This window comes from Helicoverpa armigera, chromosome 20 (assembly GCF_030705265.1).
Source record: "Helicoverpa armigera isolate CAAS_96S chromosome 20, ASM3070526v1, whole genome shotgun sequence".
In the NCBI taxonomy this organism is placed as follows: domain Eukaryota; kingdom Metazoa; phylum Arthropoda; class Insecta; order Lepidoptera; family Noctuidae; genus Helicoverpa; species Helicoverpa armigera.
The window spans coordinates 6332230-6358588 of NC_087139.1; the positions used below are offsets into that span (position 1 = coordinate 6332230).

General features: G+C 36.4%; 5 protein-coding genes across 5 annotated transcripts; 2 read left to right on the forward strand and 3 right to left on the reverse strand.

The window, feature by feature from the left end:
• LOC110373468 (NPC intracellular cholesterol transporter 2) lies at positions 1-10671 on the forward strand. The gene is made up of 3 exons (XM_021330746.3): positions 1-242; positions 6529-6639; positions 10053-10671. Exons 1-3 carry the CDS (start codon positions 164-166, stop codon positions 10334-10336), a joined length of 474 nt encoding a protein of 157 aa, XP_021186421.1. The 5' UTR covers positions 1-163; the 3' UTR covers positions 10337-10671.
• On the reverse strand, positions 10610-12035 carry LOC110373467 (ecdysteroid-regulated 16 kDa protein). The gene is made up of 3 exons (XM_021330745.3): positions 11757-12035; positions 11523-11633; positions 10610-11146 (listed from the first exon to the last, which is right to left on the reverse strand). The coding sequence occupies exons 1-3, from the start codon at positions 11848-11850 to the stop codon at positions 10854-10856; spliced, it is 498 nt and encodes a 165-aa protein (XP_021186420.3). The 5' UTR covers positions 11851-12035; the 3' UTR covers positions 10610-10853.
• Positions 12036-18072: 6037 nt separating this feature from the next.
• Positions 18073-22251, reverse strand: LOC110373439 (glucoside xylosyltransferase 1). Its single transcript, XM_021330710.3, has 6 exons — positions 21897-22251; positions 21496-21805; positions 21206-21398; positions 20822-20937; positions 20236-20418; positions 18073-20157 (listed from the first exon to the last, which is right to left on the reverse strand). The coding sequence occupies exons 1-6, from the start codon at positions 22079-22081 to the stop codon at positions 19978-19980; spliced, it is 1167 nt and encodes a 388-aa protein (XP_021186385.3). The 5' UTR covers positions 22082-22251; the 3' UTR covers positions 18073-19977.
• Positions 22252-22319: 68 nt separating this feature from the next.
• Positions 22320-24089, forward strand: LOC110373437 (DNA-directed RNA polymerase III subunit RPC6). Its single transcript, XM_021330708.3, has 4 exons — positions 22320-22612; positions 22772-22976; positions 23073-23324; positions 23835-24089. Exons 1-4 carry the CDS (start codon positions 22416-22418, stop codon positions 24069-24071), a joined length of 891 nt encoding a protein of 296 aa, XP_021186383.1. The 5' UTR covers positions 22320-22415; the 3' UTR covers positions 24072-24089.
• LOC110373438 (putative OPA3-like protein CG13603) lies at positions 23557-26118 on the reverse strand. Its single transcript, XM_021330709.3, has 4 exons — positions 25831-26118; positions 25454-25622; positions 24923-25065; positions 23557-24845 (listed from the first exon to the last, which is right to left on the reverse strand). The coding sequence occupies exons 1-4, from the start codon at positions 25970-25972 to the stop codon at positions 24466-24468; spliced, it is 834 nt and encodes a 277-aa protein (XP_021186384.3). The 5' UTR covers positions 25973-26118; the 3' UTR covers positions 23557-24465.
• Between the last annotated feature and the right edge of the window lie 241 nt (positions 26119-26359).

Sequence of the window (26359 nt, forward strand, 5' to 3'; positions counted from 1 at the left end):
ACAGTTTGAGTCGATGGTACATAAGTGAGGAGTCGGTCGGCGCTGGCGTATTGTTGAGTTAAGAGCCTTGTGCCCCGCCAAGTACGTATCTACCTATCTGCTCTCGGAGCGTGACCGGTGCACCGTCAGACAGACCTCGCAGTACACTGAGCCAGACGTAACAATGGTCGCTCTCCGTGTAGTCGTGTGCTTCGCCGTGCTCGCGGCCTCAGCTGTCGCCACCAACGTGCGCCAGTGTCCAGGTAATACTTGCTCTTTACATAAGACCGTTAGAACACGACCTGCTTTCGTCTCATTTTGCGTTCACAGAAAACATTGCCGGCACCTACTTATCTACCAATTTTCTATTTAGTATCATTATTTTTCTTAGTGATATCAATATTTTAGTTTATTGAGGTCAGTATAAGAAATAAAAACGCAATGCAAAACTGGTTTTAAAAAGAGCCAATTTCAATAACTGCATTTATTCAAATCATATTTGAGCTCATAATGTAACTTCATTTAACGTTGATCTATTGAAATTAATAAACTGGTTTTTTTTTTATCGAAACCTTGTAAATGAATGGATAATTTAATAAATTAATAAAAAAACCAGATGAATTTTTTATAAAGTACGGAAGTAAATATGCATTTCTGCATCAAATAGCGTGTGTATTTGAATTTGACGAGTATGCCGTCAGTGACATCACATATTGCGAGATATCGTGTTTACACGGTCCGACTAAACGTGTAGTTTTTAACTGGTGCAGGTAGTAGGTACCGTGCTGTAACGTTCTAGCAAGGCAACTGTCTCGTGTTACAATAACTTAGTTATCATTATAAATTACAAACAATAGTACGAGCTACCTAATGAGATTAGCCATCTCGACATGTGCATGAATCAAACTTGTGTCAGTTAGCTAATAATGGAGAGATATCAGCGTGAACTTTGAGCTCCTTTGTTCTTATTGCCTAACTTGTTGGTGGTGTGATGCTTGTTTTTGTTAAGATACGCGCCTCCAGTGAATGAACCTTGGGCACATAAATATCAAACTAGGAATTAACTGTGTCTGGTTACTTAAAAGTAACTTAATTGAGTTAGCGTAGTTAGTAGGTTACGTTACGTTTGAAAAAATGACTTTGTAAGTAGGGACTGATTTTCGTCAAAATACGATAATGTCGACGCATTAAGTAAGCATATTCATTTAACAGGTAATGTTTTGGCATTGCATAATATTAGCGGGGAGGTGCGGTGAAGCGAGAGTTTATTTGTTTGCCATCAATCGAAAAAGTAACATATTTTCAAATGTGATTATTGTTTTTTTTTTAACGTAGGCAACGGGGTGATGAATTTAAGTTGTCTTTAAAATAAAATAAATCTTTTTGACAAAACCTCTATTCAACGAATCTCAGAAGATTTTTCCAGTGTTTTCTTGCAACCATTAACGTGTACCTACTCAGATATGTAAATTATTGTCAAGTTAGTTTCAAATAATATTCACGTCATACAACATTAGGTTGATTTATATTATTGAGTTATAGGTACCTACCTCCATAAATTATTGTTGATGTTTGCAGAAAAAACGCGCTATTGATGTTTGCAGAAAAAATACGCTGGCAAATATTTGAACAGAATAATTGAAATTATCACACTTGCTAACTCACATGTTCCAATACTTACAATAAGTTTGTATAAGCAAACCAAGATCTGCCAATCTTCTTACATTAGGTATATAGGTACCTAGGTATTACAGGGACTTCACACCTAAATATTTTCATGGCCCTGTAGCATTCAAACACTTCACGCAAGTTTTCGTTGTAGGTAGTCAAGCAGCATTTCACTTTCAAACGAGACGATCTATAAATAGAAATCCGGATTGAATTCCTATAGTCTGGATGGATGGATTTTATGGCTACTAAAGCATTTGCAGAAAAAAGAAGAAAAAAGTGTTAGCTTTGTCTGGTACGTCTAGGGCTGCCATCCGTCCGGGTTTCCCCGGATTTGTCCTCATTTGGAGGCCGTCCGGGGGCCGTCCGGGCGGGGTTTCAAGAAGTGTCCGGGAATAACCCGGACACTTTTCATGTAAGGAAGTACCTCATTGAATTTAAGTAAATGTTAATATTAAATGGATTACAAATTAGGTATTATTTTGTTTAAAAAAAATCGTACTCGTTCGGGAAAAAATGCGACTTACGCCAAATGTCCGGGTATTTTTAATGTTTGTCCGGGTTTGGCAAAATTCGAAATGGCAGCCCTAGGTACAGTAGACCGCACATCAGTGGTAACTGTCATGCACCTTAACTCAATAGTAATAAGCACGATTTTCCTATAAAACTGTTACCACTGACCTGAAGTTGACTGTACGTCCTATGCAAATCAATAAGTTCTATGTTTAATAAAAAGCAAAGGTCATTTGCTTCATAACTTTTACGTGTAGGTAGGTAATAGGTACCTAATTAGTAAGTCGTTACTTGTCATATAAAACAACTAAAATCTCCATTACCTACTAATATTTGTCTGATTACATAACTAAGTGTGTAAATAGTAAGTGGTATTAATAATACAGGTAGGTACATAATTACCTAAACCGTGCCTACTTAGGTAGGTACTTTATTACAAACATCTTGAGAAAGTTTTCCCGCGGACATTGACTAAACCTCTGCTGCCCAAAACTATAATTGGTAGCTGTTCTCCGAGGTTACAGCGTAAGTTACTCCTTGTTATATCAGCTATTTGCCAGTGGAAGTCCCGTCAAAAGCGGTCCAGCCATTTCAGACATTACCCAGAACAAACAGACATACCGACAGACCGAACAATTATATGTATTTGAATACATGTCACATAGTAAACTTTAGCGTAGATAGATACTTACTCAACATTTTTTGGATTGTTTATTATGTAGGTAGGTTTTTAGGTATTACACACAGACACACACGAGCAAAAAGACTTTTTTTTACTAGTCCGTGGTTGGTATGACATAAGAACATCGGGGAAGGTATATAAGACAGTTTTTTTAGGTATATTTTATTTGGCGGACGGCGCCAGTTTCGTCGCGCGCGGCGTTAAGCAAAAAAAAGTACCTGTTTGAAACTTCAAGAATAATGGTGGAAAGTCCCTGTATATGATTAAAATATAAGTAGCCCAAAGACGAGTTGACGCTATCAACTTTTAAGAAGTTCCCTAAACTGAACTTTGCCTTCACTGTCAGTCCTGATAAAGCAGTCATATTATATTTAGATCACGGCAATAGGTACGAATGAAATAAGCCTGAACACTGAACACGTGCTAGTTGCTATGGAGTTCGCTTGATTTTCTGTCGTATCTATCATCAGGTTTAGGTCCAAACCTTCTTGGTTTTGTTATGTAGGCTCACCCGATATACACACGAATATAAATTACCAAATGCGTGCCTGCAATTTTCGACTCTTGCCCATTTCACAGGGTTTCCATCAGAACCTGACCTGATGATAATGGGACCAAACTGAGAGTATACCCTTTCATACAAAGAAGGAATTTTCCAAAACAGTCCAGCCTCTCATCGAATGACATAAACGAAAAAACAGACGATTTAGGAACTCCTCATTTTTGAAGTCGGTTAGAAAAGGACCTCCACAGCAATAAAGATACTATTTAGCGAATTATGCGCAGGCTGGCAATTATCGCATACCTACTGACTAACTGGCAGTATCGCAGTGACGGACAGCGACGGTCATGGCTAACTACTGGGACGATTACAATTAAACTGAGATTCTAATGTCACTGAATCGCTATATCGCAACCTTAGCTAGCGCTGTACGTTAGCTTTACGTTTGTAGGGGCAAAAAAAAACAACAATTTTATAATTAGAGTTGGTAATACGTTTACGTGCAACGTAAAACAACTCTTGCATGACCGTCCCGTCCCACTGGTATTAAAAAATGATATATTTATAAACAAAAAATCTATGCATGCGTAAAAAATCGAAACTAACGAATAGAAAAGGCAAAACCAGTTGAACAATTCCAATCAAGAACACACTTATCTAGCTAGACTGTTCCTCTACATAAATTATGGCTTCTTGATCATCCCAGACAAGTCAGAATCCTACCAAATATATGGTAGATTTCATTAGAATTGCTACTCGAGAGGCTTAAGTAGCCTATTAGAGTTTCTTAACTGAGAAACCTTTTCCTATAACTAACACCAGCGAACCCAAAAAAAAGATGGAAATTGGTTCTAACTTTCGCTTACTATCCGGGTGCGGGAAGTAGGTAAGTATTCCCTCCGAACCGCGAGAAACAATTAGTGAGTTTGTGTTTATAGTTTGCAAGTGTCTAGGGAAGCTATACCTAAATAAGTAAAAACATTTGAACCATCCGCCCTATTTATTCCATATCAAGTAACTCGGATAACAAAGCGTCGCTGCTATTGACTTTAAGAGTGGACGTTATATTTAAATTAGGTAATATTATCATGTTATAAGCCGACTAATATTCAGATCACGATTTCGAGGACTTGTTGCGCATACTGACGTTTTTATTTAACAAGACGATATAACGTAAAAACGTGTGAGTACAAGTCGCCCCACGCATTTTATAGGGTTCCGCAAGCACCGTGTAGTTAAGGTAGATTGTCTGGAGGGAATCTACTTTTTCTACCCATACCTACGTCTACCTTATTTTTAGACTTCACATGAATAGGTATATTATAATTATCAACATGTACAACAGACATCCTGTTAGCTGACACTAGGTAATGCTTATTTATTTATCTATATAGGTAGTTTTAAACGAATATCGTTCTCAAATAATTAGAAAACCTGGAACTATACTTTATAATTACAGGTTCGCATAAATCTTGCAATTAAATGCAGATAGACAATCCGAATTAAAACTTTTCAATTAACTAATCCCATTCATCATCATCATCATCATCATCAGCCTATCGCAGTCCACTGCTGGACATAGGCCTCTCCAAGTGCACGCCACTAATCCCATTAAGAAAAAATATTTATGACTTAAATTGACGCGTTGGGAAAATCCTTTCCCACACAACAGGTTGATGCAACGTGACTTGTATGAACAAGTGGGTAATAAACAACCTGTCTAGTACCATAAAACATTATTTCTCTGAAAAAAACCCTACTGTGGCTTGTCTGTACAAAAAACCGGTAACGTCGGCGATGGATCTCACACGAAATTTTAATTTGCTTACCTACTAATGTAGTTACAGGTGTAAATGGTGGTTGTTTTAAACTGATAAATACATATTTCCTATAGATACCTGTTATTTTATGGCATTTCCGATTATTATAAATTCCGGTAATAATAGTTATTTGTTATACAAGAGTGCAAAGTTGATTTTTAACCGCGGGCTCAATTTTGATGACCGAGCAAGCGACGGATTCTAAAATTGAAACACGAGCGTAGCGAGTGTTTCAATAATAGGGTATTACATGCATTTTTGAAATATATCTTAAATAAATTCTTTAGTCTTAATATATCTCTAAAAAATTAAAAATATTTTTTTTTCTCACGTTATGTACGAATATAAATTAATTGTTTTATCATAATTTCAATTTCGCGCGTATTTCGCGAAAACGCGGCACACAACGGACGCCATGATTGTTTTTTGGTCATGACATCATTACGTTAGTAAACAAACTACAGCTGTCAGTAATACATATTTTGATATGTTTTGAGTAGGTAATTATGCTCCGTATCGTTGGTGTGTTGTTTCTGAATGTGAGAACACTAGTGTAAAAACACCAGACAAATTATGGATTCAAGTACCAGTGGATATAAATATGAGAAACACTTGGTTAAAAGTTGTTTACTACCGTAATGACGTCATTAGCATGGCGGCGACATTTCGTAGTGTTCAAAGACAGATAAAAAAACCTAAAAACTTTAAACTGCAATAAAAAATATATTTATGTACCTTACGAAGTGAAACTAACATTTCCCGATTGCTTTTCCTCTAAACAATCATTGTAATACACTTTTAATTTTTTTCTCATCTAGACTAAAATACCCTATTAGAGCTGAGCGATAGCGAGGGAATCAAAAGAGCACAAGGTGAAAAATCTTTGCACTCGAGTGCAACACGTAACTTTTCATCCCACCTCATCGAGGAAATTACTTAATGCAAAAAAACAAAATGGCGCGCACATATGAGTATCAAATTAAAAAGAAATACCTATTAAAGTTCATTTATTTGAAAACTTAGTTTAAAAATGAGGCGAGGTTAAAAATCTATGTAAAAACAATAATCAAAATTACTTAATTACATAAATAATTATTTTAAGGAGTATTTTATTTGTTTAATATGTATTTGTTTGAAATATCTTATCAAGATTGCCACAAATGGAGTATTGCACACGATGTTCTAAATTCAAATCACTTTGCCGCTCTAGAGGATAAAAACGGCTTTTGCGCTCAGATATGAAAGGGTAAAACTACTCTTTCCGAGATGGTGGGATGAAAATATAATTTTCACTAAAATATTCGATTTCATCTTAGTATGTATTTGAGCAGAAACTTATTGTTTTCCGTTGTTTTTTTTTTCAGGTAAATCCATCGAAAACCTGAGCGACAACGTGCAGCTGTCTCCATGCCAGAAGCCTCCCTGCAAGCTCAAGAAAGGCACTGATCAATCCATCACCATCAACTTCACACCAGGTATGATATTGCTATCAAATAACTTTGCTTCTCTGAACTCACTTATGCCTAAAGTGAAGACTAACTTTTATGATGCTGCGCAGATCAAAGAAATAGTGATGCTGATTCAATTTGTGCTCCTAATTTCAGTGAATACGAAGGTTATAACATTAATTAAATGAAGCATTAAAATGCGAATAACGCAAATACCGAAAATAATATCCTTTGTTGTTTATACGGTATGCAGCACTGGAAAACGATAAAAAATCCTCCTAAAACCAAGTTCAATTGCGAATTATAATTCATATTCGTGTGGATAATTATACAAGGAAATAAAAAAGACCTTGGCATATTAATAACTAGATGGGTAGACACAAACAAACAGATATAAATAAAACTTTGTAACACAACAAGTAAAAGAAACCGGGTCAGTCGAAAAACATCAAGTTAGCAAAAAATCAGTCAAGTTAAGGCCGGCAGCACACATCCGGTTTCCGGATACGGTTTCCTGATCAGGAATTCCGATTCGCGATTCCGTGACACTAGCGCACACATTCGGTTTTTTTCATTCTGAATTTACATGGCCAGTACGTATAGAGCCACTTAAGTGAAAACACGCATCATGGAGGATGACGAGTTAATTGCGATTGCACTCTTACATTCGTTAAAAAAGAAAAAAAATAAGCGGCGTTACTGGGTACACCCGTTAAATACCCGGAGATTGGCCGAAAGTCATTAAAAGAGCCATGTTACGGGCGTACCCCGAAATTTTTTTTTAATACTATCGGATGTCCATCAAATCATTTGATGAACTCCATCAAGCCATTCGAGATAAATAATGATTTCTCAGGGTTTCCATCATCAGATCCGATGACGATGATGAGATGATTATGGGACCACCTATGAGGTATACCATAGCAAACAAAAAAATAATTTAATAAAATGTATGAATAGTCCTATGAGCGATGTTTTCATAACAGCGCCTGAACAATTTTTAAAGCACTTTTTCGTATGAAGGTGTAAAAAATTAAGTTAGAGAGTACATAATATAAGTACCATATTGTTCTAAAATTTTTATCTTTTTTTTGAGATACGTTACTTTGTTATAGGACATGGGGCAATTTTGTATGGATTGTGATTCGCCCTCTTTAAACTATTTATCTTTTATGTATGCAAATATGTATATACTAGCTTCTGCCAGCGGTTTCACCCGCATCCCGTGGGAACTACTTCCCGTACTGGGATAAAAAGCCGATAAGTAGCCTATAGCCTTCCTCGATAAATGGGCTATCTAACACTGAAAGAAATTTTCAAATCGGACCAGTAGTACCTGAGATTAGCACGTTCAAACAAACTAACAAACTCTTCAGCTTTATAATATTAGTATAGATTTGTTAATTAAACAATTAAACTGGATTTCATCTCTCAAAAAAAAAAATATACAAAAATAAAAACAAATATAAAAAAAGCAAGTGACAAGCGGGCCCTGATACACGTCCATTCGGAACAGGGCTACCTTGATTCAGAATGAAAATTTCCGTATGTGTGCGGCGGTCGACCCAATTTGTTCGCGAGGGCTGCGTTCGGAATGACGTCATCAGGTTTTATTCCGTTCTGAGTACCAGAACGCACGGAGAAAATTTTAAGGCCGGCAGCACACATCAGGTTTCCTGATCCGGTTTCCTGGTCAGGAATCCTGATTCGGAAACCGGAATGCTCTTTTTTCATACAAAATGTTCACAAGAGCGCACACGTTCTTACTTTTTCCGGACGGAAAAAAAACCTGACATTCGGTTTAAAATTTTCTCCGTGCGTTCGGGTACTCAGAACGGAATAAAACCTGATGACGTCATTCCGAACGCAGCGCTCGCGAACAATTTGGTTCGACCGCCGCACACATACGGAAATTTTCATTCTGAATCAAGGTAGCCCTGTTCCGAATGGACGTGTATCAGAGCATTCAGAGCCCGCCTGTGACTGGCTTTTTATATATGTTTTTATTTTAGTATTAAATATTATTAAAAAAAAAACCTGTTTATTGAACAATTAACAAACGTACACATATTTACATAAATAAACACCCAAAAATAATGAGTTTATTTTTATTTCTCTCATATCTATGCCTTTATAATAATAATAATCAATTTTTATTCAGATAATACAATCCAATATTATTAGTAAAGACATTTATGAAGTTCATCATAGGATTTAATGGACTTTCTATAATACTTAATAAATAATTCTTCTGGGTATGCTCGTAATTTAGCTGTTTTAACATAGAATTGACTTTCGGATAATCTTTGAGCATTCGACGGGTGTACCCAGTAACGTCGTTTCCTCTTTTTCTTGTTTAGCGCCAGTAAAAGTGCAACAGCAATCAATTCGTCATAGTGCATGATGTCGTGCCTTCAAAATGGTTCCTCTTTACGTACTGGCCATGTAAATTCCGAATGAAAAAAACCGAATGTGTGCGCTAGTGACACGGAATCCCGAATCTTAATTCCTGATCAGGAAACCGTATCCGGAAACCGGATGTGTGCTGCCGGCCTAAACCGAATGTCAGGTTTTTTTCCGTCCGGAAAAAGTAAGAACGTCTGCGCTCTTGTGAACATTTTGTATGAAAAAAGAGCATTCCGGTTTCCGGATCAGGATTCCTGATCAGGAAACCGGATCAGGAAACCGGATGTGTGCTGCCGGCCTTAGACATTCTCCTTTTTTCAGTAGGTATGTTAAAAATAACGTTTACGTAGGTAGTCGTGTTTGTGTGTCTTTAATCCGATAATCACGTTTGAATACTTAAGTAATTTAATTAAAACCACGCCTTGCCTTTGACATGCTTCTGACGGAGTACTTATTTCATAATAAAAACCTCTCTAATTAGGGCACAGCAATATTGGACATATAATATACTTACTGATGACTTATTGACATTTTCTAATGTCCTAAAATCATGGTTGTCGACTATTAAACCTGGCTTTAGATATAAATTATGATCTGTGCACCATAAAAATGGATATAACCACAAATTAGAACACCTACAAACACATGTAACACTATAAAGTTGTCATGTTTATGATGAACGATCGATAAGGAAAATATGCAATAAATATCTGCTCTGCTCTAGGAAACACTTAATTCACATTTACGACTGCCACGCGAGCGCTGTGACGAGAATAAATGAATAATATTGTCGGCCTATTGTTTGCAGTAACATAAAACTACATCAAAAGGATGATATGACTTTAACTCATCTGACTACCTATGAATACTGAAAAAACTACTGTTCACACTTATCATACCCATCCAGTTCAAAGGTTCTCCGAGGCTAGGCCTTAAGCTTATATTTGATTAGTAACTACTTTGAATAGTTACATTATTAATTCTTGCTTAAATTCCTGAGGGCATCACTTATAAGATCTTATTTAATGTTTCAGAAACGGACATTAAGGATGTCGTGAACAAAGTCAGTGCAGATGTCGCTGGGATCAACCTACCGTTCGTGGGAGTGGACGGAAATTCCATCTGTGACAAGATTTTCACAGAGAGTGGCGAAAAAGCCTCATGTCCAGTCAAAGCGGGTACTAAATACACCTATAAAGATTCCTTCCCGGTGTACGCTTTCTACCCGTCGTTGAAGGTGAAGGTACATTGGGCGCTAAGCAACGCAGACACCAAATCAGACTTCATGTGCTTTGAAGTGCCTGCACAAATTGCGTAATGCAAAGCACATTCAGCACAATTAGAAATGCTCACTTTTATCATATTTTAAGTACTTACATAACTATATGCTTACTATTGGGAATCTGTGCCTTATTAGCCCCGGCAGATAGTAATGTTACAAGTCCTAAGCATAAAATACTTGTTCAAAGTTGTGAGCACAATATCAAGAACTTTAAAAGGTGTATCTTCAAAGGTATAATAAACTGACAACCTTCGTGTAATATTAAGGTAGCTGTAAGAAAATGACTTGTGTAAGCAACAAAATACGAAGTTGGACGTTTTTACTTTGTTTTTATTATTGCAATTAGATAATTAAAATTAGTAATATAAAAATGTGTTTAATTCAATATTTACAATTATGCATATCTCCTTCAACGCTAAATCAAGGTTTTTGTAAGAAACTTCTACATATTTTAGTGAGTAGATACTCTTAGGAGAGCGTCCCTGGTGGTGGACATTCATAAAACGCCAATAAAATTTCAGCAAGCAAGGTGCCTATACTATTACGGTTTCAATTAATGTTTGCCCTCCGTAATGACCGCCGGTACCTCGAAACATATCAGTCGTTTGTTACCGTCTCTCAGGCTCCAGTGCACCCTGGTGCTGAGCGTGGGGTAGATAGGAAGCACGGGGAACACGTTGGTGTACAAGTAGTCGTGGCCGGCTGGCAGCGGGCAGCTCGCCTTCTCGCCCGTGTCGGAACGCTGCACGTCACCACAGGCGTCGCTCCCGTCCACGCCGAAGAACGGAATCGGCAAACCTGATACTAACGCCAACACCTCGTTCGTCAGAGTTTTGACTTCTTCCTCTGAAAATAGAGTATGAGCTTTTTAGTAGTTTCCCGTTGATAATTTTCTAAAGTGCCACGAGTTCTACCTGGTTCCTTTAAAATAAAATGGACAATAAACAGACAACTGGTCAATACGCGATTAGGAAGTACCTACAGGTGTACTTATATCTGCTGACAGCGCCAAGCGTTACATAACGATCGATCGATCCTTCAGGCCGTTATTGAGTAACCTATAAATAAACTCAAGTCTACAAATAAAAAAATATTCAAATCGATTATGTAAATCTATTCGTAGCCTTCCACATAATTTTGACACTAGTCACATCCATCATAATGGAGATTAGCTAGAGAATTAAGGAAGAAGGAAAATATGTAAAACTCGTAAGTACTCTACCTGCAGAGAATTTAAATATGACGGTTATATTCGTGTTCTTCGCCAGCTTGCAACGTGTTTTGCCGCACGGTTTCACTTGGATCCTGTCCTGCAAGCCTTCAAACGACTCCCCTGGAATAGACACGCCACACAGCTTCTTAATTTGTTTCTATATTTTAGCTCAGCTAGAAAAGGCAGAAAACATTTAATATTCGTTCAGAATAATGAACTCAAATATTACGATGTTTGCTTTACCTGGACATTGCTCCGCTGGTGTTACTTTACCACTACAGACAGTAGTCAAAGCGATTGTTGCTATCGCTGCAACGAACCACACTTTCAAAATCATATTTAAAAAATATGTTTATTAATAATTAATAAATCTTCACACAAGGACACCGTAACAGAAGTGGACAAGTTTTTTATTAAGAAGCTGTCGTAAAGTTGGAACAAAGACGTGCAACACCTCTGGCTTCACTGCCCCACCACCTCCGACCGTGGCGAATTAGCCTAATATTTATACACCTTGCGCGATGCTAATTTAAATATTTTTTTGACTTTTTGTAACTAAAAGATTTAAATATATACCTCTATACATAATATGCATAACATTAATTTTAGCATTTTAAGATCACGCAGAGGAATGTATGTGCCAGGACCTAAGTAGGGATTATTCTAAAATGAGTGCTTGGTTGCCTGAAAACAAAACCAACAACATAAACAACATAAACAAAGATTACTCTCGCTCAGTCGCTCCTCCTTCCTCTGTTAGACTATGCTGATGTCTGTTTCCTTGATGCGACTGAGGAGCTACTTGATAAACTCGAACGTCTGCAGAATTTGTGCATCCGCTTCATTTTTGGCCTCCGAAAGTACGATCATGTGTCGGAATTTCGGAACCAGTTGAAGTGGCTGCCTATTCGGCGGCGTAGAGACGCTCACGTTCTTTCTTTTCTTTACTCTGTTCTTCACAATCCTGTCACTCCAAGTTACCTTCGTGAACGCTTTGAGTTCCTCGTTCCCAGAGGCAAACCTTGTCGCTCTTCCTTATCTCTTCTGCTTCGTGTCCCATCCCACACTTCAAGTCGCTATGATGGATCATTCACTGTTCGTGCTGTTAGGCTGTGGAATACCCTTCCGCATTCTATACGCGAGAGCTCATCATTGGATATGTTTAAGAGACGAGTTAAGGAACATTATTTATCATTATGACCTGTGTATATATTTGTATATATTATATTTTATATAATTATAAAAGGTATATATTTAATTTATTAAGATATTATACATATATATTATTGTTATTAGTATAACGTTGCACATTCGCCCTACCCCATCAAATCACTCTTTCACTCTAAGGTTGGCTGTAAGAGAACCCAACACTGGGTTAAGCTCGCCGTTGTACATAATGTCTCCGTTTTCAGTGTGTCAAATGTATTTATGTGTGCAATAAAGAATAATATTGACGTGGTGGGGGGGCTTGTGGGAAGGCATGAACACTAAAAACAGTCAATAAGAACTAGACGACCCTGTGCCAATTGGTAAACAGGAGGTACCATCAGAAAATATAGTCATAACACCTCGACTTACCCTTTCCAACTAACGGTCCCAATTTCCCAATTTCCCCTCCCTTTTCCCTTTACTTAAAATCTCTATCTTATAAATTATAAATCCTATCTTCAATGCCTAATAACATATTTATCTTATTATTTACTTTAAAGTATGTACTTTGCAGTCATCTTATAGCTTTTACTTTTGAACTTTTCTCTTTCATAGTTTTTTAAACATTTCTCCTAATTTAATGCGACTACGAAACAGAGTAATAATACCCCAGGCGGGTACCGGAGCTAACCGCGATGGAGAATCCCGCCCCATGGCTTCCAGCCTGGGCTGCCCTTCGTATTCTGGGGGGGGGCAACGTATCGCAGCGAGCTGCCCAGTCACAGATTGTTGCAGCTCAACATGATGATGACACGTCATCAACTTCATCAACATCATTATTCCCTTCATTACCATCATCACCACCTTCATATTTACTACGTTCATCACCAACATCCTCATTAATGTCAGTAGATGTTGTGACGGAGGCCACATTGGCCGATAATCCCTCACCCACTACTGTCCCAACCAGTACGCGCAAAAAATGGAGTGAAGATATGAATACTTTCATTTGGCGTACATATCTCACCATCACAAAACTAGAAACCGACACAAATTCATACCTCACATCACTACATCAACAGTTCATTAACAAATTCCCACACATGGATGTCTCTAAACAAAGAATTGGAGACCAACGCAGAGCAATAGTTAACAAAAAGTTACTATCGCCCACTACACTTGATACAATTAGATCCGAAGTTAGCATAGATTTACAGACAAACACAAATTGCACACAAAATCAGACACCATTTCAACTAAATACCACCCAAATTAACTCAACTTCACACACAACAACACTCCCAAAGAGCAGAATGAAATGGTCAAATGAGCTCAACGAGACTCTAATAAAATGTTACTATATTACTACGAATATGGAAACAGACATGACCATGTGGCGAAAAAAGCTAAGAGATATGTTTATAGAAAGGTACCCAGAATTGTCACACTTGTCTGAACAACGAATATCAGATCAAAAAAGAGTAATAATTAATAATAAAATGATATCAGAATCACGCCTTTTAGAAATCAAAAATCATGCCCTTCACCAATTAGGTACTTACAGAGAAACGCAAAATCTACCTACACAAACAGTTATCGAAAATACGTCTAGACTATCAACAAATACATTTGAACAAAACCCACATACACAAGCGACAGAAGTAGAAACGGTCAACTACTTCTTAAATAGTATCGACCCAGACGCACTCACACACACCTTAGTAAACGTACAAAACATACCACACAATGACACCGACACAGAAGTAATTAGGAAAATAGAGGAGACCTTTAGTTTAGCACTACAACACTACACAAACATTCATCCGACAAAACGAGATTATATACCCAAACAAAAACCGTCCAGAAAGTTAGCAAAAATAGTTAGTCACATCAACGAACACATTTTACCTAAACATACAAGTAAAGACACAGAGTTTGACCAACTGCAGACTATCATTTACAGTGCAGCTTGGACAGCTGCAAAAACTAATGGGAGTAGACTCTCATTGGGCGCTTCTGATAATACAACGACGTTACGACACAAAATCAGTAAGCCCAAGTGGCAAAGGAGATTAGAATCCAGAGCTGCAGATCTAAGGGCCAAAATTGGAAGGCTAACAGCATATATGCAGGGTTATAGGAGTAGGAAACTTAATGAAAAAGTAAATAATATTCTAGAAAGCTATAAAATACATTCGACTCATGAAGAACCAAACACAGAGCTTGTACACTTCCTAGATACTCTCAAACAGAAGCTTACACTTATAACCAGCAGACTAAATAGGTATGTTAAATGCACATTACGCAAAACTCAGAATAATAAGTTTAAGTCCAACGAGAAACAGTTTTACAGATCATTAAAACAATCTACCACAAATCAAACAATAAACAGCAATGAAAGTAACACAAACGCCTCTTTGCCTAGGATAGACGAATTTCATCAATTCTGGGCAGGGATATGGGAGAGGCCTATGAGCCATAATAGTCAAGCCGAGTGGATTAAAACAGAAAGAGAGAGCCTTAAAAACTTAGAAGAAATGTCGTTCGAACATATCCCAATAGATACTTTCCATGACGTCCTTAGAAAATTACATAATTGGAAAGCACCAGGCTCAGACTACATACACAATTTCTGGTACAAAAAATTTACACACATTCACCCATACCTCTACAACTACACAAACAGCTTTATTAAAAACCCTAACACATTACCTACATACATAGCGGAAGGACTGACATATATGATACCAAAAGACACCAATGACAGTAGTAACCCAGCCAAATACAGACCTATCACCTGCCTCCAGACTATATACAAAATTATAACTTCATGTATTACCCATATAGTTTATAAACACCTTGAAACAAATTTAATTTTATCAGAAGAGCAGAAAGGGTGCCGAAAGTTAAGCCAAGGTTGCAAGGAGCAGCTGACAATAGACTCTGTAATACTAGGTTCAGGTTAGACGCCAGAAAAAAGATCTGTTCACGATGTATATTGATTACAAAAAAGCATACGACTCGGTGCCACATACGTGGTTACTTGAAGTCCTAGAAATATACAAAATTAACCCACAAATACTGTCATTTTTAGGCAACATCATAACACAATGGACAACACGGTTACGTGTAACAACACCCACTGGTAGCACTGAAACCGAACCCATTAAGATACAGCGAGGCATATTTCAGGGAGACGCATTCAGCCCCTTATGGTTCTGCTTAGCATTAAACCCGTTATCGAAAGCATTAAATATAAGTGCACCAGGATTTAAACTGATATTAGGCGACAATACTCATGACACACACAAAATAAATCACCTTCTATACATGGATGACATCAAACTGTACGCTTCCTCACAGGAGGACTTATACACGCTAGCTGATATCACAGACAGTTTTTCACAAGATATTAAAATGGAATTCGGTATCGACAAGTGTAAAATCAACTCAGTCTTGGGAGGCAACAATTATGAACACACTTACACAACGCAAACAGGCGAAACAATAGATTCTTTAAGTGAACACGAAACTTACAAATACTTAGGATACATTCAGGCTACACAAATAAAACACAAAGAAATAAAAAACAAATTAACACAACAATTTAAACACAGACTTAAATCAATACTTAATACTCAACTACACGCCAGACATACTATTAAAGCAATCAACACCTACGCTATTCCCGTTTTGACCTACTCATTTGGTATTATTAGTTGGACCAAGACAGAACTTAAAAATTTACAGCGCATCATTAACACAACACTAACCAGACACAGAAAACACCATCCTCGCTCCTGCATCCAGAGACTAACGCTGCCAAGAAAAGACGGAGGACGAGGTATAATAGATATTATGAATTTACACAACAAACAAATAACTACACTAAGAACATATTTTAACACAAAAACTACACATTCTACTCTACATAAAGCTATAGTCTTCAACGACCACAAACTGACCCCTTTAAATATGCACGATAAAACACCACAAAACAACGAAAAGCAAATAGATAGGCAGACTAAGTTAATAGAATGGACTCGGAAGTCACTGCATGGAAGACATCGTCTGGACCTAGACCAAGAGAACGTCGACAAATTAGCGTCGAACGACTGGCTAAGTCGAGGCGACCTATTCCCTGAGACCGAAGGGTTCATGGTGGCAATCCAAGATCAGGTGATAGAAACCCGCAACTATCAAAAGCACATCATGAGAGCCCCCATTCCGACGGACGTTTGCAGAAGATGCAGCAGCGCATCTGAAACCATCCAGCACATCACAGGTGCATGCAAAGCCATAGTTCAGACAGACTACAAGTACAGGCATGATCAGATAGCCAACGTGATTCACCAAAAACTTGCCATCAAATATAAATTAATTCTTACACCGCCTGTACCTTACTATAAATATAAACCCGAAGTAGTTCTTGAAAATGCCACACATAAGCTTTACTTCGATCGCGCCATCCTCACTGACAAAACAGTTCATTACAATAGACCGGATATTACTTTAATAGATAAAACTAACAAAACAGCACAAATTATAGACATTGCAGTCCCAAACACACACAATTTACAAAACACCATAGCAGAAAAACTTTCTAAGTATACAGACCTCAAAATCGAAATAAGCCGAATGTGGAGATTAGGCAGTGTTACCATCATACCTATAGTACTGTCAACAACAGGCGTCATACCGAAACAATTACATCAGTCTCTAAAAACCTTAGACTTACCACCGAATACCTATCAAACCCTACAGAAAGCTGCCATTCTGAACACTTGTAGAATTGTCAGGAAATTCCTACAAAACGAGACAAACGATACACGTACAACAGCATCACACACAGCACACATTCAATCGCACAGTCAACACACACACAATCATACCACATTAAACACACATACAACCCGCAATCAAGACACATAGGCTAGCACTTGGCTTCGGCCCGTGCTAACCTACAAAACCCGGTAGATAACTGCCGAGATACAAAAATGTATAACAACAAATAATAATAAATGTTGTAGTAAATGTAGCTTGGATAGTAAATCTCGACGTCCACCAACAAGGTGGACAGACGACCTTATAAAGGTCGCCGGAAGACGCTGGATGCAGGTCGCCTCCAACAGGTATCTGTGGAGATCTAAGTGGAGGTCCTATAGCTGAGATGATGATGATGATAGTACTTTAGGTTTAGATTTAGGTCTTCTAGCTAGACAGAATGAGGCAAGGTAGGTGGAGAAATCATACATGACATTCAGTGCGAAGCTATAGCACTTCTTATCACAAGTGATAATGATTTCGAAATAAAACGATGAAGATTTTTTTTTGTATGACCTTGTGTGCTGGTTCCTAATTGTTTAGTACAGTATTAGCTATTCATAAAAACGAGGTATTAAAAAAACGATTTCATTTTATAAATAATATAAAATGTTTAATTGCAATAAAGTTTTACAAACGCTACTTAAATATAATGAGGCAGATTTAATACTTTTGTGTTTAACTATGTACTTACTACAAACATAAAAGGACATTAACATTAAAAATACAGTATAAATTATTTATACTACAATTAACTTTCTAAATAAATTAATTATATAAGACACCTTCACCTTTCCTTTTTACAGCCTATAGCTGAATTAATTAAATATAATTCGTGTCAACTTATATTATAATAAAATTGTAAAAATCATTTAGAATGACTTACATAATTGAAAAGATAAAAGTCAACAAACCAGGCTGTAACTGATGGTCTTTCAAACAAGTTTACCTTGACCATAACATGTTATGTCTAGAACAGTTACATTTATGTCGGTTTTGGCGGTTTAGCACTGTATTATCCTCCTAACTTCCTGGCTCGATTTTATAATCTTGCAATAAAAACAAACTTATTTAATAAGAAGTTTCACTAAGTATAGATTTCATATTGTTAGCTATACGAGGCGTGTGTAAAATATTGGGCAGCTATCATGTGCAAAAAGTTTAAAAAGCCTAATACCTATATATAAATTATAACAATTCCACACCATTTTAAAGTTCAAGTGTTTTACTTCAAAAACAGGACTTCATACAAACTTCCACTTCCCGTTTTAATCCCCATAGGAGAGTGAAATCCGTGATTTCGTAACTTCTCATTGAGGAGCCTTGAAGCTTGGCGGTGTTATAGTTTCTAAGATTTCGTGAGTGGTGTTTCGCTTTTAGGTAAAATTGTACATATCTATACCTACATAGAAGATTTTATGCCGACCATGGATTAGGTACTGGATAAGTTTCTATCAATATAAATGTCAAACCTTTCCAGTAAATGTTAAAAATACTTATTTTACTTTTTGGTGTTAATCAACAAAAAGTGAATAGCTAGATGTTAGCGCGTCGGACGGAAGGTTACAGAACCGGTTGTTCCTACGCTAAGGAGCACGCGAGTGACCCTCACACTTACCGCCTGGCCGTGTTTATATATGTATTTATATATTAGATTTATAACATGATAACTGAATAAACATTCAAATAATATATGGTCATTACATTACACGCGGTAACAGGATGAAACAAAAATAATGCTTCATCCCCCGCTTCAGTGTAATTTATAAGCTATTATTACTGTCAATTTTCATGAAAATCCGTTCAGCCTTTTAAGCTTGAAGTAGTAACAAACAGACACATAGAACATACATTCACAAAGTTTAGCCTTATAATATTTTTGTGATATATATCTAAATAATAATATTATTCTGTGTAAGGTTAGATATGATATATTATACAGGTCTGTCATGGAACATCAAGTTTTTACAATAGCCACTTTAGAGGCGGAAAGATTGTGGTGCTGGTTTTACAAGTTAATAATACTCGCAAATACATTTGCCTAAACTTATAAACTATAGGTTTAAGACATATTACATTCCATGCCTGGGCGTTCACGAGATTGGTTTTAATTAGTATGGCACGGAAACAGACACATGTGCAAGCGAATCGTGGAAAATCCAAATAAAGAGTAGGTATAAGGACACCTATTGCGTTAAAAACAAATGTCAATTTCAATGGCGTAACTTCTTTTAAAGCCGCGTTTCCACTAGGCAACAATTGACGCGCAACATGTGGCACAACACTTTTGTTGCGCGCCCGCTAGCGACGTACGTAGCGAGGTGTTGTGCGTAGGTACATGTTGAGCAAGTGTCGTTCGTCAAATGTTACCTAGTGGAAACGCGGCTTAAGTTTTTAAATTGAAAAGCGTACCTACTTACTGCATACTTAATTAAAAAGTACGATATGTGAATCTTCTCTGAAGCATTTTCTCCTATTCTAAGCCTTTGTGCTATCTGTTAGGAGCTGGATATAAATCGGTAAACGTTCGAGTGGGTACTTTTAAGAAGGCATCCTTCAAATTGCCGCAGTTTGATGTGGGCGCCTGGGAGAAGTACAGATCCATATTTGCGAGGACATACTTCGAGGGGTCCGTTCCTACCACATATTCATCAATCGCACGATAGATTGCCTGAAACAATACGTTATGATTAGACATCGGATTATATGTAGATACAAGACCCTGTCATAATTATTACACTGTGTTTACCTGAAAGGCTGGTTGTTTATTATTATGGAAGGCTTTCCGGCTGCCGTGGAGTAGGAAGATGCCTTGCGCCGTGGCGTCTGCGCAGGCGTCGCCGTACATGCACTGGTCGGAGCGGTAGTTGTAGCGGCACGACAGCACGTGCACCGCGCGCTCGTGGTAGTGGAATATTATGTTTATTATGTCCTGCGATCAATCACAATACAATATTCACAAAGTACAATGGGCATAAAATGAATGTAGGTTTCCCTAGCAGCGAAGGAATAATGACGTGCTCATATTATTGTTTGTTAAGGCTGATCTTGTAAACCCATTTCTTTTTCACTGTTAGGGACATTTCACCTTAATAAAAGTTGTAAGTAGTGTAAAGTAAAAACGTAAAAAACCCTTTCTATTGATAAATTGCACGTTGTTATTATATGTTCTTAGGCAGGATTGCCCATTCTCCTTTAGAAAACATTTGACTACTTTTCTCCATTTACAGCTACGAAAATCTTATTTAGCTAAATTATACCTACTTTCTAAAGAATGAACAGCATTTTGTTCTGAGAAATAAAATTTATTCTTTGAAAGTAGCAGAAGACCATACCTGATCACCCCAGGGTATGTAAAGTTTCCATTTCAACATGATTGGCGTGACATAGTCCACCCAGCCAAATTCCCTCATCCTTGTCAAGTTCATGAGCATTACTCCAGAATTCAGTCCTGCAAGAAATTTATCATAAAAATAAATAACAAGGTTCACATTTTGGCCTAATTGTTTTTTACACTAATTTACAAGAAGTCTATGGGTCTCTCTAAATTACCGTAGGTCTATTATTAACATAATGTCAGTTTTGTTCTCGTCCCTTAGATATTTTGTGAGTGTCCATGTTTCTAGGTCAGGCAAAGGACTATTGACTTTATGATTTCATATGGGGTCTAGCTATTTTTATACATACATTGTTAATGGAATTTATTATTATATAATTACCATATTTCCCATAGAAAGGATGTTTTGCAAATCTTGGGTACCAGGACACATTGGGGTTCTCATCTTCAAGGGACATTGCAGATATTTGTGTTGTATTGAACTGTGTAAAGAAATGCCAGAGCTCTTCTACTGGGCCTAAAAACAAAGTATCTGTATCCACATATATCATGGCATCTATGTGGGGTATCAGTTTCTGAAATGTAAATAATAATACTTAATAAACATGCCAATTTAATAATATTACAAGTGTATTGATGTTATAATTCCACTTTGGAAAAATATTTACTAACCGGAATAAACAACCGCTGCGCCGCACATTTGCTAAATAAGTTCATCCAATCCTGTTCATGTTCTTGAGGAAAGCTAACTTTGTGAAGCTCAAATTCCAGCTGGTTCTTTGTTAATTGCTTCCACATTGTCAGAGTTTCATTAAATTTTGGGCGTAACGTATCGTCAGTAAATATTACGAAGTGTACACGAACTTTTGTAAACAACAACACAGACTTTACAACGTTAATGGATTCATTGAATCTCGAATCGCACACTACAAACGATAACACTACCTTTTCTATACCATGACTCTTGTTGTAGCTCGTTATTCTGAAATTTTCAAATAGTATTATGATAAGTATGATCTAATAGCATAGTGCCTTAGATATTTTCTTGCCCTTTATAGAAAAAGTAAACTTACTTGGAGGATGGTGGTCTCTTCATAGCAGGATAATATTTTTTGTGATTACTTACTCTAGAATACAAGAAAAGAACTGTACAAGAACTCAAGACTAACATAATCATAACTTTAAGTGATAACTTCTTCATGTTTTTCGAAATATTAGTTTTTATCAAAATATTTATAAAAACATCCAGTGATGACATTCATATTGACAGTAGCAGCAGACAGATGACAGTGACAAAAACACATAAAGAATAAGAATTCTAAAGAATAAACAAAATCATCAGAAAGGGAAACCTCTTCCATAAAATCCTATTGTGTGTATTCTAAATTACTCTTATCTTAGGCAATCGATAGTGATAGACCGGGTGATACATAATATAATAGGATGATATAAAATTAAATTATCGAGATAGCACCATTACGATATAAATAATGTCAATGTCAGATTGACAGAAGTCAAAACCATTATTATCACAACACGGTACTGCAGAACGCTAATTTTGATTTCATTTAAAATTTAATTGATGTACGACAATGAGTGCTAAATCAGATGAACAATTAAAGGAAAAAATATTGAATGTTGCAAAAAAGAATCCAAAGGGCATATCAAATAAAGACCTAACAGCTGCTTTACCTGAAGTATCCTCTGCTGAACTCGTACCAGCAATAAATGAACTCTTACAGCAAGAATGTTTCGATTTATTCAATCAAAACGGTGTCTTAATCTATAGGTAAAACTTTTAGTTCTCGTCTCATTATTTAAAGCTCAAAACACGTATGTAACCTAACCAAACTAACTGCTGACGATTTCCATTAACTTCAGACTTTATCGTCAGATATTTGAGTTATTAATAATATTTTTAGATTATTGTTCAGTCGCAATATTTCAGGTTAAAAGCTCAAACAAGTAAGCAAGCAGTAAAAGGAGCTGACAATGAAGAAAAAGTTGTATTTAACCTAATAGAGGAGGCGGGCAACAAGGGTATATGGATAAGAGATATCAGAGTGCGATCTAACCTGGCTAACACACAGTTGACTAAAGTATTGAAGAATCTTGAAAGCAAGAAACTTATTAAAGCTGTCAAATGTGTTAATGTGAGTGAATTATTATTATTGTCACTGAACAAGATACTATATTATTATGTAAAAAAAAATTACACAAATAATTATTCCACTTATTTTAATCTTCAGGCTTCTAAGAAAAAGGTGTACATGCTCTACAATTTAGAACCAGATAGGTCTATATCAGGAGGAGCATGGTATCAAGATCAAGACTTTGAGTCGGAATTTGTGGACATTCTGAATGTTCAGTGTCACAGGTTTTTAAGCCAGAGGTCAGACAAAATAAAAAACAATCCTCGTGGGCCAATTGTGGGCAGGACTCAGTCATATGCCACAGCTGCAGAAGTACAAAAATATATTACAGACCTAGGAATAAGTAAGGTAATTTCCTGCACTATTAATTAATACTAACTACTATGAAAGAGTAATGTGTATCACAAAAGGGCTCAAATCTTAGTATTCCTTCTTTGCTCTTTGTCAAAAACCCATCTCAAAAAAGTATACATATTACAATAAATTATCCAGGGCTGTAGGTACTGGAACAAATACTTTTTAAACAATATATTTAGGGTAGTAATACAAAAAAAAATGAACATACAATAAAACCAACAGCAAAACTTTATATTTTTTAATTACTGATCTAAAAGCTTTCAAGAAGTACATTATATGTACAGTACATAGCATACAACTTAATATCACTAATCTATATAAATAAATATTCCAAGCTACTAAAAAAACTTTAACAATCCCAGTTACAACATTTTGAATTACACTTATAAATGCATATTAGTAAAGTTTTATTCAAAGTAAAGCAATGCTACAATTAGATATAATTATGTATGTATAATATTATGAGTGTCAACATATAGAAAAAATACTGTCTTGTTTCAGGTTGAACTAGATGTAGAAGATGTAATCACTATTCTGAATACCTTGGTCTATGATGGCAAGGCAGAGAGCAGTGTATACCCTGACGGGAGCAAGGTGTATCGTGCTATAGACCCTCTCATACCTGCACCAGGGCTTGTACAGGTCCCTTGTGGTGTCTGTCCACTCATTCATAGATGTGCTTCCACAGGACTAATAACACCACAAGATTGTACTTACTTAAAAGAATGGCTAGAATAATAAAATACAAAATAAGAATTAGTGATTATTTATTCCCTGATGTCTACTAAACACTTTAACAGTATGTACTTGAAGAAGCTACTTAATACTATACATACAAAAGAATTATACTCAAGAAATAAAATTCGGCAACATTAATATATTACAATGCATAGTTATCTACAGCAGGAATTAAGAATTCTAGCATTTAACTTTCCCTAATATACATTTTCATTTTAATATTTAGCATAATCCAATAAAAATTGCCAATTCTTCTAGCATTTGTTACTGTAGGATTAAGCAAATATAAATAAAAGTTATCAAAAAACGGTAACAACGTAAGACTAATGAAACATTTTTTTTTCCATTCGAACTGCAATGCAATAACACTATAGATATACACTTATCACAGACTTCAAAACAAACTTCTAAAATCATTTTCTATATTATACAAAGCAGATGAGAGTATTGCAGGCTCTCTTTTAGCAATAAATGCTTTTTCTTCAACAGTTTTATTGTTTTCCTCAAGGACAACATTATTGTTATTGGGAAACAGGGAACTGAACGCATCCATCTGGATATAGTTGAGAGACTGTAGAATTAATCCTTTATTAGGATATGGGGTAGCAGTCATGACAGCATGTTCATGTTGTTCATAATGACTGACATTTTGAGGTGTTGGTGTTTGTGGTGCTGGTGTTGCGGGAGCTGGTGGGCTTGCTGGTGGGCTTGCTGAAGGTGTCAACACTGGGGGCTCCTTCAAAACTGGAGGAGGAATTTTTGGTTTCTCTCCACCTGAAATTGAAAATATCATGTAAGCATTTTCATTTTGTCACAAAGCATAACAAGTAAATTACAAGTGGAATACAAACTTATAGAGTAAATAATTCTCTCCATTTCTCTAAGCTGTGTTTGTTGTCTCTGTACAGTAAAGTAGAGATCAGTAATTGTATCAGAAATATGTTTCATTTCCTCTTCTTTCTTAGCTTCTTTTGCAGCTTCCTTGTTACTTTGCCTAAAAGAAATAACAATTCTGGATCATACAGTTGCCAAAACAAAGGCTATGAGACAGAAATTAGATGATAAATGACAGCACTAAAAAACAATGTGAAAAATAAATAAGAGAAATATATTCAAGCAGTAGTTACTTTCCAAAGAGCACATTAAAAATTGGAGATGATGTTGTAGATGTTGCACATTAGAGTAAAGTTACTCAAAAACTAGATATGTGTGATGTTATTTTTAAGTATTAGATGTATCTGTAATATCTTAAGACACCTATTTTATGGGTGAACCATGAAGCCAATAATTTCCAATTGGAATGTAGTCTTTCACCAAAGCCAACTCCAAAGCACACAAGTAACAATTACCAAGACTACTCTCCAATGAATAGGAACACTTACCTATTGTACTCCAACAATAATAAGCCAGCTCCTATAGTAAAGATTAAGGTTTCACCAAGAAGATTGGCTCCTAGTTCTATGGCCATTTCTTGACTGAGAACTGGTATATTGACTGGTCTACCCAAGTTTAAGATCCACATTTTTGCTTTTACCTCACACCAATTATAAACTGTAAATGAAACAAAATACTATTTTAACAAAGCCGTATTCATTAAATATGTAATCAAATGATGACAATAACATATATTGCAACTGTTACGCCATCGTTAAATTCAGAAGCGATTTCTGTATGAATAAAGTCTCAGAAGTGTCCACGTAACATAGGAATCATTAGTTAAAATTATCTTTAAGCGTGATGAAACACTCTAAATACTTACACTGAGCAGGTGGCATACAAACATAAGTCCTGAAAAAAGGATTATGTTTGGCTCGTTCCTTACAAGCATTTGCGATGGGTTTACTTATCTGTTTTATCAACAAAGCGCCTAATTTTGCAATTGGGAATGCTCCTACAACCATTGTTAATAAAGGACGACTATGTTTGTTTACGTATATTCAAATAATGCAAAGTTATAAAATATTGTAGTAAAATGCAGAAATTCGGCATTGACCTACAATAATAGTCATTGACACTTGACAGGCCAGAGACAGCGGCAGACTGTCAGGTGTCAGACCAATGCATAAAAAGGCAAGACTATCGAGAATGTCCACCCCTGTTGTCAATATAAAAAAAAAAAATTGCCCTTTATAATCCGCGGCATGGTTCAACTGGGTTCAACGAAGTCACAGATTTATGCGCAAATTGATGTTAAATCTGTCGGTATATCCATTCGGATAATAATCTGACCTATTTCTCCTCTCCTTTTATTCCCTATATTCGACTTTTACATTTATCGGCACGGATAT

Bases quoted from the DNA above. Each gene is read 5' to 3' on its own strand.
- LOC110373467 (XM_021330745.3), bottom strand. From the start codon at position 11,850: ATGATTTTGAAAGTGTGGTTCGTTGCAGCGATAGCAACAATCGCTTTG. The intron at 11,634-11,756 runs GTAAAGCAAACA...TGTCTATTCCAG, and splicing joins ACCAGCGGAGCAATGTCCAG to GGGAGTCGTTTGAAGGCTTG. The intron at 11,147-11,522 runs GTAGAGTACTTA...CTCTATTTTCAG, and splicing joins CATATTTAAATTCTCTGCAG to AGGAAGAAGTCAAAACTCTG.
- LOC110373439 (XM_021330710.3), bottom strand. From the start codon at position 22,081: ATGTCATCACTGGATGTTTTTATAAATATTTTGATAAAAACTAATATT. The intron at 21,806-21,896 runs GTAAGTTTACTT...TGAAAATTTCAG, and splicing joins AAGAGACCACCATCCTCCAA to AATAACGAGCTACAACAAGA. The intron at 21,399-21,495 runs GTTAGTAAATAT...TTTACATTTCAG, and splicing joins CGCAGCGGTTGTTTATTCCG to AAACTGATACCCCACATAGA.
- LOC110373437 (XM_021330708.3), top strand. From the start codon at position 22,416: ATGAGTGCTAAATCAGATGAACAATTAAAGGAAAAAATATTGAATGTT. The intron at 22,977-23,072 runs GTGAGTGAATTA...TTTAATCTTCAG, and splicing joins AAGCTGTCAAATGTGTTAAT to GCTTCTAAGAAAAAGGTGTA. The intron at 23,325-23,834 runs GTAATTTCCTGC...GTCTTGTTTCAG, and splicing joins CAGACCTAGGAATAAGTAAG to GTTGAACTAGATGTAGAAGA.
- LOC110373438 (XM_021330709.3), bottom strand. From the start codon at position 25,972: ATGGTTGTAGGAGCATTCCCAATTGCAAAATTAGGCGCTTTGTTGATA. The intron at 25,066-25,453 runs GTAAGTGTTCCT...TATTTCTTTTAG, and splicing joins TTATTGTTGGAGTACAATAG to GCAAAGTAACAAGGAAGCTG. The intron at 24,846-24,922 runs GTTTGTATTCCA...TTTCAATTTCAG, and splicing joins GAGAATTATTTACTCTATAA to GTGGAGAGAAACCAAAAATT.
- LOC110373468 (XM_021330746.3), top strand. From the start codon at position 164: ATGGTCGCTCTCCGTGTAGTCGTGTGCTTCGCCGTGCTCGCGGCCTCA. The intron at 243-6,528 runs GTAATACTTGCT...TTTTTTTTTCAG, and splicing joins CAACGTGCGCCAGTGTCCAG to GTAAATCCATCGAAAACCTG. The intron at 6,640-10,052 runs GTATGATATTGC...TTAATGTTTCAG, and splicing joins CACCATCAACTTCACACCAG to AAACGGACATTAAGGATGTC.